Source organism: Eublepharis macularius, chromosome 4, assembly GCF_028583425.1.
Source record: "Eublepharis macularius isolate TG4126 chromosome 4, MPM_Emac_v1.0, whole genome shotgun sequence".
In the NCBI taxonomy this organism is placed as follows: Eukaryota; Metazoa; Chordata; class Lepidosauria; order Squamata; family Eublepharidae; genus Eublepharis; species Eublepharis macularius.
In genome coordinates this window covers 45700425-45717472 of record NC_072793.1, presented here as the reverse complement: position 1 = coordinate 45717472, position 17048 = coordinate 45700425, and the positions used below count along the sequence as shown (strand labels likewise).

Sequence of the window (17048 nt, the reverse complement as noted above, 5' to 3'; positions counted from 1 at the left end):
GACCCCTGCAGCCTTTCCATTTTCCCAGATGAACCATAGTGTAAAGCTACATTATGGCTCAGCTGGGAAATGAAAAAGCCCTTTAAAGGGCTAAAAGCGGGGGTGGGGGTGGAATGTGGAGTTTAGTTGCAGGCAGAGTGAATGGAGCATCCACATGGAGCATTCAGTCTCTCCTTTGAGCTGGATGAAAACCCCAGGAGGCCTATAAGTCATGGTCACAATGAGCATGGCATTGTGTAGAACCTCCCCAAAACACAGGGACATGCTGTTCTCCATTAAGCGGGGGGGGGACCCATGTGGAATCAGCAAAAGCCAGTAAGTCTTGTTAAAAGATTAACACACTGCAGGAAATAGGCAAACAGATTGGCATACTGGTATTGTGAAAATGAAAATGTCTGTACTGAATCAGATTACACAAAAGTTATCAAAATAAGTTATCAAATGTATCATGTAACAAAAACACATATAAATTACTAGAAACTCACAATCAAATGATTGGCTGACTGGTGTAAACCTGTATGCAAAATTTATCCCGCCTCCCCTGCTTTCCTGGCCCTCATCCCTTAAGGGTTGTCATATTGCAGAGTTGCAATGGCAGGAGAAGCCACAACTGGTTGCCAGATTCTAGCCTAGAGGCCTAATAGCCCTTGGCCACCTTGGTTTGTTCTCTACCTTGGTTTACTCTCTTCTTTTCTGTCAATTATACATAGTGCCTCTTGTGTCTAGGCCTTATGTGTCTCCTGTGCCCTTTCCCTTCCGTTCTCTGTCCTTCCTTCAAATTCCTCCCTTTTCTGTTTTGCACCACTCCTGCAATCTTCTTTCTTTTGGCCTGTTTGTCATTTCGCTCAGAAATTATGTATGCAAGTAGAGATAAGCAAGAGGGGGAATTGTGCTAGTTTCAGTGATTTAACACATATTTTCTTATGCCTCTCTTTTAACATTTTAAAAAATGAAAAAAATCTAGTACTACAAATAATGCTGATCACCAACCACCTCCACCATCTTTCTCAAGTTGGAATGACTGAGGTACTTTTGGTTGCTTATGTAACCAGTCAAGAATTGTGGAATCAGCCTATTTTGACAGGTTCGCTCTCCCCATAAAGAAACAGATATGATCTCCTTTATTGCACATCTCTTGTTGGATTAAAGACAGGATCTGGCCATATTTATCAGGGGCAGACTGGCCAGATAACTTTCAGGACTAGTTCCTGCTGGGCCTCTGGCCACTGCTGAGTACCTCTGGCACCAGTTACAAGTAGCACCAAGCTTTACTAACTTTGCCAGTGCTATAGGGGCCAGTCAGCTCAGATCTTGCAAAAGCACCTGTGATGAATGTTAGTTCACCCATTGACTCCTGCATCACTTTCAGCTGGCTTGTAGCACAGTAGAGGCTACTCAGCTCAACTTGCTCCTGGCTGGGTCATTTTAACTTCCTGGTCTGTTGCTGATGGTTATTCAAGGTCTGAACCAGTTTAGATTACTGTAATATGCTTTACAGGATTTGCCTCTGGAGATGATTCAGAAATGCAGCCTAAAGATTGCTGACTGGCACTAGTAACAAACAAACAAGTAACTAACAAAGGCACTAGTAACAAAGATAGTAACGCCTAACTTGCTCATCTGTAAATAATTGGACAAGATGCCAATTTGCTTCTGGACCCAATTCAGAGTTTATTACCTTTAAAGCTCCTAAATGGTTTGGGACAGAGTAACTAAAAGACCATCTGCTCCCATATGAAGTCACCACTCCAGCCAGCTGAGTTCTTTAAAGACTGTGCTCTGTGTTTCCTAACTTCTGAATTTGGAGGGATGGCCAAGAGGGGCAGGGCCTTCTTTGCTGTGTCACCATGATTGAGGAGCAGCTTCCCTAAATCTATTCGCTTGGCACATTGTCTTTTGAGTTTTCTGTGCCAAGCCAAGACTTACTTTCCCCCTAGGCGTTTTCTTGATTTGCTGATGGTATGCGAGTGTATGTTGAAAGGTATTTTCCCCTTGCTTTTTGTTTTTTAAAGATGACCAATTGATGCTTTTATACTGGTTATGATTTTTGTTTTTTATTTAATGCTGCTAATCCTGTTTTTGGTTACTTTTAATGGTTTTTACTGGTTACTTTGGTATTTTGCTTTTCACATATTTAAATGTACTGTGGTATGTTTAAAATGTTTGCTATAAGTTGTCTAGAGAACCAGGTATTGCATGGGATAGAAATGGTTCAAATAAAGACTTTGATCCACTGCACAGTCTTTTAAACGTGGTATCAGGTCTGATCCATATTGTTTTTACAGATTTGCTACATTTCATTAATCCTCTGACACTGTTTTGCAACTCATGTTCTTGTTCCTCACATTTTTAAAGGGCGAATTAACTATGACCAGTGATATGGAGACGATACAAAATGCCATCTTCTTAGACACAGTGCCTGAGTCATGGACCAGGAGGGCTTATCCTTCCATGGCTGGTCTCTGCAGCTGGTTTGCTGACCTTCTCAATCGTATCAAGGAGCTGGAGACGTGGACAGGGGACTTCATGCTGCCATCTGTGGTGTGGTTGGCAGGCTTCTTCAACCCCCAGTCTTTCTTGACAGCCATAATGCAATCCATGGCCCGAAAGAATGAGTGGCCACTAGACAAAATGACCCTGCAATGTGATGTGACCAAGAAGAATCGTGAGGATTTTACCAGCCCACCACGGGAAGGAGCATATATCCATGGTTTGTTCATGGAGGGAGCACGATGGGATTTGCAGGTAAACATGAGCATTGAGGGGTAGCCACTAGAGGAGTAAATACTATGGCTTGCAAGCTAAAACCCTGGGTCAGATAAATAAATCAAATGCAAATTTTCTTAGCATAATTTATTCTTAATCTCAGATTTTGCATTTCCTTGGTGCGTAATTTGTATTAATCTTGGTGCAGAATTGGGATTTCTTATTCTTTTTAAGGCTTAGATTCCACATAGTCCTATCTAAAACCTTGCCAAAAGGAGCATCTGGTGCTGCTATCAGCTTGGAGTTAAAAGGCTTGTTGGCTCATATCCCTCAACAGATGTATCCAAACCAATGATTTTCATTTATTCCCTAGCCTTAGCAATTTCAAAGTATCAGAAGTCTGAACCATTGCATTGGTAGATTTCTTGACCTTGCATAAACCCCAGCAGAGAATGAGCCAAGACTGAGTGGCCAGAGCAATCAGAGGAGATTCAAGGCTACGATGTATGCTAAACTCATTGGGCCTGGAGTGCCTGGCACTGAGGGGTGCACTTCTCACCTTCCTCTGTTTTTCTAAGAAACAGCATATGTACGTGAGGGGTGCATACCTGGCCATACCTTTGATTACTGCTATACCTGTCTGAATGGCCCAGGCAAGACCGATCTTGTCAGCTCTTGGAAACTAAGCAGGGTCACACCTAGTTAGTACTTAGATGGCAGACTAGGATTGGTGTACAGAGGCAGGCAATGGCAAACCACCTCTGTTCGTCTCTTTCCTTGAAACCCCTATGGAGTCACCAAAAGTTGGCTGTGACTTGACAGTACTTGCCACCACCACCATTACTACACCTGTCTGGCTATGCAAAGGAGGCGTCAGGAATGAAAAATAATAGATGGCAAATAGGATCTGAGTAGGATACCAGAAGCGAGCAGAAAACTACTCTTCAGGCCACTTTGCGTGTTTCATCATCTGTGCTGCATCCAGAAATGTATTCCTCATGGCCAGCTCTGCTTAGATATACTGGAAGGCAGCTCAGCTTCATGCACAGAATTTTCTCATTGTTAAAAGTCCACTTCAGGGATCCAGAGGCTTGTATCTTGCCTTTGCTCTGTAGCAAGGAGGGGCATTGTAGCACAGGGACTAGGGCAGACTTCATGGAAAAGAAGCAGGAAAAATTGCAGAAGCTTATGTCCTATATGCAAAAGATTATCAATAAATAAAAAGTCTTTTTACTTAAAGAATATTTCAGAGACCAGTTCCACAATCTCCCTTTTTACGGATTTGCCTTTGGCTGAAAGGACAATAGACAAACTTAAGTGTTGTCCCCAGACCTTAACACCTGCAAGATGTATATTTTCCCCACTATCTTATATACTAATAGCCAAATGGCCCTGATCTGAAAGGGCCATTTCCAGGGCTGTTTTGGTCTTTGAGGGAAGACTTATTGGGTTAGGCCCAGAAGCAACCACTGTACATAGGGTTGCCAGCCTCCAGGTGGTAACAAAAGCAACGAAACGTCACGTTTCATTGCTTTTGTTACTGGCTTTCCTGACTCTCCATATTTACTAGCCTCTGGGTGGTGGCTGGAGATCTCCTGGAATTACCACTGATCTCCAGGTGACAGAGATCAGTTCCCCTGGAGAAAATGGCTGCTTTGGAGGGTGAACTCTATGGCATTATACCATTATGAGGCCCCTCCCCTCCCCAAACCCTGCTCTCTCCAGGCCACACCCCCCAAATCTCCAGGAATTTCCCAACTGGGACCTGGCAACCCTAACTGTACAACTAACTGTACAATATCATGCTGCGTGATTCATCCAGGCCTGCCTGCTTGCTACTGTTCAACAGCAGCTTCCCCACCCCAGACAGTATAATGATAATAATAACTGTGCTTATATACGCAGAGGAGTTAGCCGTGTTAGTCTGTGGTAGCAAAATCAAAAAGAGTCCAGTAGCGCCTTTAAGACTAACCAATTTTATTGTAGCATAAGCTTTCGAGAATCACAGTTCTCTTCGTCAGATGCCTGATATAAAGACTGGTCAAACACAGAAGAGCAGGAGAGAGAAGAGAGGCGGCAATTAGGGGGGGAGGGGGAGGGAGCAATCAAAACATTCCTTTGCTAGTATATGTAAACATCTCCTTTTGGTGTGTGTATCAGTTGGCTTCAAAGGAGTTTGCCCTGTTAGTTTGTAGCAGCCAAACAGCTAGACCATCCAATTCCAATGTAGTATGGGCCTTCGACAACCACAGCTCTCCCTGCCAGATGCATCTGACAAAGAGATCTGTGGTTCCCGAAAGCCCACACCAGGTGCCACTGAGCTCCCCCAGACCCCACCTCTGTAAAGGAAATCTGTTACCTGTGGTAATGTGATAACCATTCATAGTCCCTATTCAGTCCCAGCTTGACAGAGTCAAATTTGCATATGAATTCCAGTTCAGCAGCCTCCCGTTAACAGATTTCCTTTACAGAGGCGGGGTCTGGGGGAGCTCAGTGGCACCTGGCGTGGGCTTTCGGGAACCACAGATCTCTTTGTCAGATGCATCTGGCAGGGAGAGCTGTGGTTATCGAAGGCCCATACTGCATTGGAATTGGATGGTCTAGCTGTTTGGCTGCTACAAACTAACAGGGCAAACTCCTTTGAAGCCAACTGATACACACACCAAAAGGAGATGTTTACATACACTAGCAAAGGAATGTTTTGATTGCTCCCTCCCCCTCCCCCCCTAATTGCCGCCTCTCTTCTCTCTCCTGCTCTTCTGTGTTTGACCAGTCTCTGTATCAGGCATCTGACGAAGAGAACTTGATTCTCGAAAGCTTATGCTACAATAAAATTGGTTAGTCTTAAAGGTGCTACTGGACTCTTTTTGATTTTGCTACCACAGACTAACACGGCTAACTCCTCTGCAGAAAGAGTCAAGACTGTGAGAAAATTCCACCTCCTCCCAAATAACCTATTTATAAGGGGATGTGTGAATGGAAGAAAGTGTAAACATTTAGCTTCCTGTAATGCAACAAATGCCAAGATGCCAAGACAAACATTGTGGGATGTTTGTCCAAACGAGTACAAGAGACTTCTGATGAAGGTTAGCGCCTGTTGAATGCTAAAATAAATGAAACAAACTGGAATAGATCCAGAGGAGTTAGCCGTGTTAGTCTGCAGTAGCAAAATCAAAAAGAGTCCAGTAGCATCTTTAAGACTAACCAACTTTATTGTAGCATAAGCTTTCGAGAATCACAGTTCTCTTCGTCAGATGAATAGGGCATGGTTTAAGATAAAGACTGCGTAAGTTATTCATTGGATGTTTAGAGCAAAGCTACACTGTTTTTTAATTATTTCTGTGATTTTTAAAAGAAAAATGCTTCTTTCCAGCAAGAAATGCAGTTCAACCAACATTGCATTATAAATTTATGTAGGATTTTCCAATCAAATATAGTTAATTAAATACAAAATTACATACTCACATTTGGCTACTTTGGGGGGTGGGATGGGCTTTATTATTTATTTATTTATCTATTTATTTATTTATTTTGACAGCCACCTTTCTCCTAATGTAGACCCACCATGGCTTACATCATCCTGCTCTTCTCCATTTTATCCTCACAACAACCCTGTGAGGTAGATTAGGCTGAGCGTGTGTAACTGTCCCAAGATCATCCAGCAAGCTTCCATGGCAGAGTGGGGATTCAAACCTCAGTCCCTCAGATCCTAGTCTGACACTCTGTCACACTGGCTTTCTTTAGTGGGTGGCAGCATGATTTGAGGGCTTTTGGCGTCTCAAGTGAGAGCATCAGTACCGATTTCCCATTATTTCCCCTGAAAGTACTTCTTTCTCTACTACAGGATGCTAAGCAATAATACTGGCATTCCTTTTTTGTGCCTGAGCAATTCTTTTTTCAGTAGAGGGGGGATGGGAATCATTTCTGGTCCATTCAAATAGACTCACCGATCCCGTCCGATAGCTCAGTTAACTATTCTTGTGGGTACACATGAGGGTGTCAACATGAAGAATTAACAACTCAAACCGTATGCATTCTATCTTTCTGGGCGATATATCCACAAGTAATTAATCCTTTGGTAAGAAGCTGAGCTCTGAAGTTCAGAGTAATCACTTTGAGGAGCTATTCTACTTTGGAAAATGAAATTTCATTTTAAGGTGACAGCTCTAGCCAAAGACAGCAATTCCCATATTGCCCTTTATGCAAATGAATCTACTGTGTGTTCATATGACTATATGGATGGCTTACATTTATGGATCAATCTATAACAGCCACCTACTTAACAAATGAAAACCAAACAGATTTTACAAGAGTCTAAATTCCTTGTTAGTATAAATGTGCTGAAGGCAGATAAACTGCATATGGTAATATTAGGGGAGATTTTTAAATAGCACTCTGCTTCCAATTTATAAGTCCCCTACTACCACTAACCCATATATATATATATTTCAAGAAACCAAACACAGTGATTACAGAGGAAAAATGGGTTTATTTCTTACATGGAATAACCCCAGACACTGCCTCCATTAGGGGGAGACGTGTAAAGACCAGTAGCATTGGAGGGCCTTATATACCCTTCAGTAGTGATTGTTTGTTTACAGAATAATTGCTATTTGTTTACAGAATAAAAGATCAGAGGTTAGGATGAAACCCTATCAAAATAACGCATACACCTTGTCAAAATGACACAGAATGACGCATTTTCCCAGAGAACATGACATCTGACGAGTTTGAATGATAGATGAATTATACAAACAACTGAAAAGCTAGAGCCATATATCTGATATATTCCTTGGAAAGGAATTTATTCAAGGCTGAATCTCATTTTATTTAATCAGAATAAAGAAAAACAACAATATGTTTACACGTTGCCCAGTGACCTGTCTCACTCAGAGAAAGGATCTTAACACTAGAGCAAAACTTTGTTTTACCTGTTTACATTCTTCTGTGTGCTTCTGGTGTTTTTAGCTAGAATGTATGCTCGGAATAAGATTTTATGAAATGGGGCCTAAAAATTCTTTAACAGGTAAGAACCTGGCTTCTTATAGTAGAGGAAAAATACTTATTCCTACATTGTAGAAAGAATGACCAAAAAGAATTGTCTCTCATTGACTGTTCCTTTTGGGCTTCTCCATCCCCATCACTTCTGCTACTGGCAGAGAGAGAGAGAGAGAGAGAGATTTTGGAGGCTAGTAGTTCTGGTGAAGTGAAATAATGAGGACTACACCAATGGAATTTTAATGGGAAAGGTGATCTTCCCCTTTCTGGACAGGACCCCATATACACTTCAGTCATAAAGTCATAAGTAATGCACACTGATGTTCCTGAAGGAGGCAAAGGGTCAAGTCTCCTGAATGATTATTCTTCCTACACATATGTATGCTTGTTTCACACATTGTGTTATGATGTATATATAATAAACAGTGGGTTGCAAACGGTTTATATAGGTACAGGCTCAGGGTGCTGGGATTAGGATAAGTGCAAGGCACTGCCTGGCCTGAAATAAAACAAAATGGATGCCAGCCAGACATGAGCCTGGAAAGTTATTTTAGAAGGGGAGTCAGAGTGGCTGACTGACTAAAGACCTTCTCCATGCCCCGGAGAGATGTATAACTTAGGACAATGAGGCTCCCAGGAAGCTCCTGTCTAATCTCATCCAAGCCCTGCCTCACTTCCCCTCACCCACTTGCCTTGATTAAGCACCACCTAATGCTATTCAGCACACTTGGTAGCTTTTCCCATCCCGTACTCAAAGGGTCATTAAGCACCATTCACACCTACACTCCGCCACAGGAAGACCTATTAAGCCTTTTCCCAACCCTTCAGAAAGACCATTAAGTCATTGTTTGGGGGGAGAAGATGTCAACTTGCCCCAGGGAGCTTTTTGCCCTATAACTGGGCTCTCTAGCCACCAGTGAGAGTATGTGGGTCTTTAGATCTGAACACGCGCCCCAAACGCATTTGGACCTCTTCTCCTTAAAACACTGGTCATTTTGTAGTTGCCTCTGCAGACCTCTATCCTTGAGACTGGTAACTATTGCCTTCCCCAAAAATGCTTTCTCCCCTTTTCCTCACTGATTTTCTCTTAGCACTGTATGTGTGCTGTGTGTGGTTTTCTGTATGTGTGTGGGCTGTAAATCAAACAAACAACAACAACAATAATGATTTTATTTCTCTTTAATAAAAATCCTTAATGGTTGAACATCTGCTTGGCTTATTTTGAGAGTTCTTTTAAGGGAATAATCCCTGTAAACATAGATGGAGAAACCCAGTTGCCTCTCTTGCTTGTCTCCGTTAAGCTAATTCTCCCAACTTATTAAGAGATTGCCTATTTGGATAACACCCCTCCCTCCCTCCCTTGAATATGGTTGGGGCTCATGAGATGGGAGGGTGGATGGTCTCTGCTCAGGTGTTAAGTATATTGTGGGGTAATGGGTTTGGTGGTCAGGCTGTTTTCTCTGTGTCACAACTTTAATGGGGGTGGTTTGGCATGGGGCATGGATCCTTTGGGGGAAACATGGCCTGCGTGTGCTGTTCCCCTATAGCTGGGGATTCACTTATGGGATTTGGAGGTGAGATATGGTGGGGGAAAGCCCAACTTGGAGGATTGTTGGGACATGCTTGCTCCCACATGGCAGGGGGCCTACCCAGAGGCTTATGCCCATGTGGAGTCCCACTGGCTATTATTCTGTGGTTCCCCCCTTAGCAGACAGGCTGAGGAACTGAGAGTGTCATCAGCTGGCAGATGGGTCAGCTGATACTTGGATCTAAGCCCCATGCAGTACCAGTGCTCCATAAGTTGTAATCAATAATGTTGTGGCTTTTTAAATCCCATCTGGTGTTTCTTTGTCCTTTATTGCATTTTCCTTGCCCTCCACCTTGAGCTGATCCTGCAAGCTGGGAAATGGTTCAGCATCTCAGACAACCCTGCCAGCTCTGCTTCAGATTGCCCCTCTCTGAGATACTTTTCTCTAGAAATTTGGTCATCTTGAGCTTTTTTAAAAACCACGTATTTTGTATGATATACACTTGTGACTTTAATATGTCCTTTAACATCAGTTTCCCATTTCAAGATACAGTGTCATCTTAGGGTTCTTCAGTGCAACATTGACTTGCTTAGCGGAGATCTTTCTACACTTTCAGTTTACCACTAGTGTATAGAAGATGGGCCATCAATCAATCTTTGGCAAAGCATACCGTTTATGTTCTCTCCATTGTAGTACATTACAGAAAGATGTACGTAGTAAAAATTCTAGGCAGATTAGGGAGGCCCCATTTGAAATTCCTGCTCAACTGTGAAAGTCACTGTATGACCTCAGGCCAGCTGCAGTCTGTCAGCTTAAACTGAGTTGTTGTGAGGACACAATGGCAACATGTACCCCACCTTGAATTTGTTGGAGGAAGAGTAGAATACATACAGGACAATAATTTCTAAGTAAGTTCCCTACCGCATTCTTTTGGTGCTAATAATTAGACATGGGCACGAAATGGAAAAAGCTCAAAATGAGAGTTTCGTGTTTTGTCATGATCCATGAATCGCAAATCACGAAACTTCACAAAATTGACACATTTGCCAAAACAATTGGTTAGTTTTGTGATTCATTAGAACCCAGGGCATTTCAACAACCCCCTTCATACCCAGAGATGCCAAACTCGCAGGGAGACTTAAGCAGGCTCTCTTCCACCTACCCTCCCAGTTTGCAATACGTTGATTGGGAAGAGTGGGAAGGGAAGTGCTGCCAGAGTGCATGGCTGAAATGGGGACCAGGAGTTGCTGGATCAGAGGAGGATGAAGGACTGGCCGTAGTGGAGCTGGGCTGGGAAGACAGAGTGAGGGGTGGGGTGGGGTGGAGGAAAAAAGGCACGCCCAAAGACCTTCCCACAGCAAGGCCAAGAGCTGGAAATAAGAAGCTTCTTTCAGTCTCTTTAAAGCAGCAGCAGCCAAAAGCACAATCCCAAATCCTTCCACACACTCTCCCACTCCAATCCCAGCAAAATGCTGACATATATCAGAACAGGAGGTCTGTGGTTGGCTGACAGACCTGCCTAACAGGGTTTGAAGGGGTGAGATTTCTGTGCCCATGGCTATAGAAGGCCCACCTCCTTGGTTGCCTAGGGCATTGACCCCCAGTTCCTGGCTGTATAGGGCAGAATAGAAGCTCTCCAGATGGCTAGGAGACCTGTCAATCAAAGGTAAGTGGACTATGACTGGGGTTTCCAATGGCAACAAAAGGTCTGGGCCCATTGTTGCCTAGGGAATCAATGGATCAGTACCAGCCTGTCTGCAATTATGAATCGTTCACAAAGCTAATGAAACAGGCCAAAAAGTTGTGAATTTCGTGATCATTTTGTGATAACCACAGCCCCAAAAATTCTGTTTCACAACATACGAAACAGCCCATTTTGTGACGAAATTTGCTTCGTATTTTGATTCATGCCCATGTCTACTAATAATCTCAGCCCAGAGAGAATATATGTTTGCACACATAAGCAGCAACTGTATGCCAAATAAGCAGCAAAAGTGGTTATTTCCAAGTTGGAGCTTCTTTTGATCAAATGGGAGATAAACATGCAAATAAAAACATGAATTAATGCCATGGAATTATCTGAGAAAGATTGAAGACGTTGTCAGCCTAAAAACAGAGGAGGATATTTCATGGGAAATTGATTTCGTTTGTTTATTTCAAACAACAAGATGCTTGCTCAGAAAACACTTTGAAAAATTAAGGACTTTCTGCAAGTTGAAATAAGTTGCCGTACCGCAGCTCCCAGAAGATATGTTGTTGCAAGGATTATTTAATGTTTACCCATTGCTTTAGAAAACTTAAGCTCTGCAGACACTATCTGTTATCAGAATTACCTTAATATAACAGTGTACATATTGTTGTTCCAGAGATCAGGGTTGCATATTGTCTGTTCATGTCAGAATGCAGATGTTTTTCCTAGATGTAAATACACTGATCACAAAGTTGTATCTTATATGCCTTCTTTGCTATGGTTAATCTGTAATGAGAGGTTAGCCACTCTAGCGTTTGTGGCTTTCCTCTCTATTCACTGCTTATTTTTTTCCCTTGTACTTGGCTTATCCTCTGCTTTCATTAGTTTTCTTAGCCCCATCTAGGGGCAGAGAGTTCAGTGCTTAGGCAGTTAATGAAATTACTGGCGACATGATATTTAATGGGACAATGGAGTGTTTTATCCACTGAAGTTAATGGTGGTCACTCACGTAGGTTTCAGTCACTTTTAGGTGACAGAATCATCACCTAAACGTGGTTTTACACTACTGCTGATTTGTTTTGCTTAGTCATTCTTCTGCATTCAGCTGCCTGTAGAATTAACAGAGGAGGATTTACATGTTGATTATCCAGTTCGCATTTGGTGTGTGTGTGTGTTCTGACCCCCCCCAATATTGTTGTTTTAAAATGATAAAATGTAAGTGATTAATATGCTGTTTTATAGAATGTAATCCGCCCTGAGCCTGCCAGTTCGGGGAGGGCGGAATAGAAATGGAAGATAAACAAACAAACAAACAAGTCCTGGCCACCTATAATTTTGCTTTAAAAGACTCTGTGAAGATCCAGTAATGGATTTTCCAACACCTTATCTGTTTTGTCCCACTCTCAGCTAGCTCTGGTGTTGAATTCTCAAGTACAAGGCTTAAATTTCCAAACAATGAATTGTTCTTAGCTCAGTGAGAGACAATATGCACTTTTATGTGGCACCATAGTTTGTATTGAAGAGGCCATATGATAGCTTTGTTACCTGTACAGCGCATGTTAAATCCACATTCACCAGTCTGCCATGTTTAGTAGCAATTTTACAGCAGTGTGAGTCTCATCGGTTGGAACAGAGCTCAGTGTGCAGGGAAGCAATCTCATGAACACTGTGTGGTAAGCGAACTCTGCATAAATCTGCTGAGCCCGTATTCGTGATGAGGCAAGTTGATCGTTCGAACTAATGCTTGGTAACTGAGTAGCTCAGCTGGAAAAAGTTCATCATCTTGATCAGTCAGTTTGGATATTACTCTGGCAGAATCAACTGCTCCAGGGGTCTAGCAGAAATGTAGGTCAGGGAACAGGCAAATAACAGATAATGGGATACAGTAGATTCTACAAAGGCAAGAGACAGAGACATGTGGATGCTTCAGTGATGATACAAGAGAGCCTTTGCTAATCTTATCTCCCATTTCCTTGCTGTCCTCCACAGACAGGTTTAATTGCTGATGCCCGACTGAAGGACCTGACTCCATCTATGCCGATTATTTTCATCAGAGCTATCCCTGTTGATAAGCAAGACAACCGCAACATGTACCCTTGTCCTGTATATAAAACCCGCCAACGGGGCCCAACGTATGTCTGGACCTTTAACCTGAAGACTAAAGAGAAACCTTCCAAGTGGGTTTTAGCAGGGGTGGCACTCCTCCTGCAGATTTAGACTCCAACTCAAAACATTCTTCCCAAAAGATTCTTTTGTCTTCTTTTGGAAGTTTTTCACAGATTGAATTAACTGATTCATATGAGCCCTATTCACAAATTACAGTGAACATGTGTATGACCCATGCACCACGTACACTTGATTTTATTTTATATGTGCATTGAGTAATTCTCCTGTTAGGTTCAATTCATGTATTGATTAACTTTAAACCCCACATTTATCCAGGAACTGGTCACTGGTTGTAAAGTAAATTTGTACTGGCTCTTTCTTACCAATAGGTACATGCAGAATGTGCATGTGTTCACTGTAACATGAGGAAAAGGCTAACTATCAGGTTGTAACTTACATTGATGAATAAGCCATCACAAATAAATATTCCCTGTTATCATTTTCTCAATAGCAAAGCTTGACAATGAATCTAGTTCCCACATTCAGCTGTGGATCATCAAATATAGAGTAAGCAAGAATTATACATGCATGTGTGAACCAGCCTCAATAATGAGTTTGTTTGCTTCGTTTCCTGCTCCCCCCCTTTTGTGCCTCACCCATGGCAACCTGCCCCACTGTGTTCTGTAACTTTCATGAGGAAGAAGAGTGTAGCTCCTGTTCAAGTGTTTTATGTTCTACTGGAATTTAATTGTTTTATTGGTTATTTGTAAGCTGCCTTGAAACCTCAATTGGGAGAAAGGCAGAATCAAATCTGAAAATAAAATAAGCCATTGCATATTTAACTAAGGCTTCAAATAAAAAAAAAGTTACACATAATTTAAACACAGAGTCACATTTATGAGCAAACTTCACAATGGACAATACAAAGTTACACCCTGTTGGCTTTTTTCTTATGAGAAAAGATTAAGTCATCCCAGGGCTTTTTTTCTGGGGAAAGAGGTGGTGGAACCCAGTGGGTTGCCCTTGGAGAAAATGGTCACATGGCTGGTGGCCCCGCCCCTGATCTCCAGACAGAGGGGAGTTTAGATTGCTCAGCGGTGCGGAAGGCAATCTCAACTCCCCTCTGTCTGGAGATCAGGGGGCAGGGCCACCAGCCATGTGACCATTTTCAAGAGGTTCTGGAACTCCGTTCCCCTGCATTACTGCTGAAAAAAAGCCCTGAGTCATCCTAAGAGTTATTGTCCTGAAACTGAATAATGCAACTGACTTAAAACAAGATTGATTTGAAAAGGTTGCTCGGTATTGACGCTTTTGTGGGGAAATAGAGACTGGTGGTGATCCTCCATTGTACAAATGATAGTGCTCCCTTTTACTTTTACCTCAATTGGGAGAAAGGCAGAATCAAATCTGAAAATAAAATAAGCCATTGCATATTTAACTAAGGCTTCAAATAAAAAAAAAGTTACACATAATTTAAACACAGAGTCACATTTATGAGCAAACTTCACAATGGACAATACAAAGTTACACCCTGTTGGCTTTTTTCTTATGAGAAAAGATTAAGTCATCCCAGGGCTTTTTTTCTGGGGAAAGAGGTGGTGGAACCCAGTGGGTTGCCCTTGGAGAAAATGGTCACATGGCTGGTGGCCCCGCCCCTGATCTCCAGACAGAGGGGAGTTTAGATTGCTCAGCGGTGCGGAAGGCAATCTCAACTCCCCTCTGTCTGGAGATCAGGGGGCAGGGCCACCAGCCATGTGACCATTTTCAAGAGGTTCTGGAACTCCGTTCCCCTGCGTTACTGCTGAAAAAAAGCCCTGAGTCATCCTAAGAGTTATTGTCCTGAAACTGAATAATGCAACTGACTTAAAACAAGATTGATTTGAAAAGGTTGCTCGGTATTGACGCTTTTGTGGGGAAATAGAGACTGGTGGTGATCCTCCATTGTACAAATGATAGTGCTCCCTTTTACTTTAATGCAGTAATTCATTTATACTGTAGAATCAAATACAGGATTGTTCCCCTGCACACAGAGAGAGGATTAATTCTGCTTCAGCTATCCATGAAAAATGCTTATCTTACTAGACAAGTTAAAGATTTGCCGTAACGTCATACAACATCTTGAGGCATAAAGGAGCCGAGTCTGACACCTTCCTTCACAGATTGTTCATTTTTACAGAAGATTTACACTCTAGGAACGCTGAGAATAAGTGAACTTTCACAAAGCTATTAAACAAGGCAAACGGGTAGTAAGGAAAGGCAAAATAGCAAAACGTTCCTAAGAAAATATTACTTGTGCAATGTCTGTAAATACCTTCTTTTTTACTGGCCGTTTTATTTCCTCTCCTGGATGATCCAAGTTACTCCTGGATGATCAAACTGCGTGCATAAAGTATGTGGAAAGACACGAGGAAGATTGCATGGCTTTCCTCTTAGTTTTGCTCCGCAAGATGGCTCACATTCATAACACGGCAATCAGAATCAGCATAAAAACTACTAAAATGTCGTAAGATAACAATGCTGATTAGCAACAACACTTTGAGTCTGTGATGTAGCTGACATAAGTAGTGTAAAACAAACATTATTATTATTTGTATTTAGATCTGGGTTTTGTCCCCATTTTTTTTTTTTAGCCAAGACAAACCATTTTATAGTAATCATAATGCAAATAGGGCATTTCTGCTGTAAATGAATACTTTGCAATTCTTGGTGTAACTTCTTAGTGCAAATGTTTTCTTTCCATGACTCTGCTGTCAGCTTAGCCTGTTATTTGAGTTTCTCTAGAGATTCAAATTTCATCCTCCCCTATTTTGTCTGAATAATCAATATCTTGTGGTTTACCATGAATCCTATGAGAAATTCACTCTTAAGAAATGCATCTTCTTCAAGAGATCACCAAAATGGACCTAAAACAGCCAATGCCATTTTCCATGTTACGGCAGCAGCTGCCCTTTGAACAATCTACTAGTTAAGATAGTTTCCTTTCCTCTACAAAACTGTTTCAAAGACTGAAGGGGGACTTAGGTTTTCTAAGAAGGGGTGGCAATTGCTGATTCCCACTCGGTCCCCCTCACTTTGCCCCCTATGCAGTTCCTAGGGCTCTAATGACCCTCGGGGACAATATTTCAGACGGACTCAGTGGTGTTTGGTGGAAAGGGGGAAATTGCAGCAATTGCCACTTTCTCTTAAGAAAACAAATGGCCTTAAAGTCTTTTGAACTGTGTGGTTGGATAAAGGCCATTGTACTGCTGGCTAGTTGGGAAGGTAAAGACATTCAAAACAATTTTTGAAGACTTGGACAAGTAGGGAGATTCAAGGTGATCTCTTCTGAGCCTTCTCTGATCATTGCCAAAGACATCTTATGTCATGTTTGCACTTGTGTAAATCCATACTGTGATTGATACACATAAGTCAACAACTGACCTATGAAATTACTGGTGTTATGATAGCTGTTTTGGAATCTGTACTGAACTTTGAGTAGTCTGTATACTCGAACATTTAATGATACAGTATTTCTTTGCCACGTCCTTTGGCATTCAGGAAACTCTAAGACAGACAAAAACTTAATACTTACTTATTTATCGTCCACCTTTCTCACTGAGACTCAAGGTGGATTACACAGTATAAATCCGTACAATGGCTGGGTCATTCAATAAACAATACAATAGGAATTTGATGCAAGCATAAAGCCGATAAAGAGATGAAACAGTGCAGAAACAAAACATAAGCAAAATGCAACATTTGTGAAAAGTAATCCCTGAACAAAATCTTTGAAACAAGGCCCAGCTTGGAGGGGTTGGGGGGGAAACCGTGCAGGATGACATTTTAAAATTCACTGTCACTGGCAACACTGATTGCTCCCTTCCTGTTGTTGTTCTTGGGTATGCTTGTGGCTTTGGGGGTTCCTGCAGATATTAAAGTAGGAACTCTCTGCTGAAGTCATGATGAGCCTCTTGGTGCAAGCAAAGGGTGAGAGGATAAGAGCTCTTGGCCCATGGCTCTTAGCTTGGGATGCGAGCCCA

At 42.1% G+C, this 17048-nt stretch overlaps 1 protein-coding gene across 1 annotated transcript in view; it reads left to right on the top strand.

Moving 5' to 3' along the window:
• LOC129327573 (dynein axonemal heavy chain 9-like) overlaps window positions 1-13550 on the top strand; it is a 262554-nt gene extending 249004 nt beyond the window's left edge. The window contains exons 68-69 of the mRNA XM_054976327.1: window positions 2356-2745; window positions 12913-13550. Coding sequence (XP_054832302.1) covers window positions 2356-2745; window positions 12913-13140 — 618 coding nt within the window. The 3' untranslated portion in view covers window positions 13141-13550. The remainder of the gene's footprint in view (window positions 1-2355; window positions 2746-12912) is intronic.
• Window positions 13551-17048: the final 3498 nt, after the last annotated feature.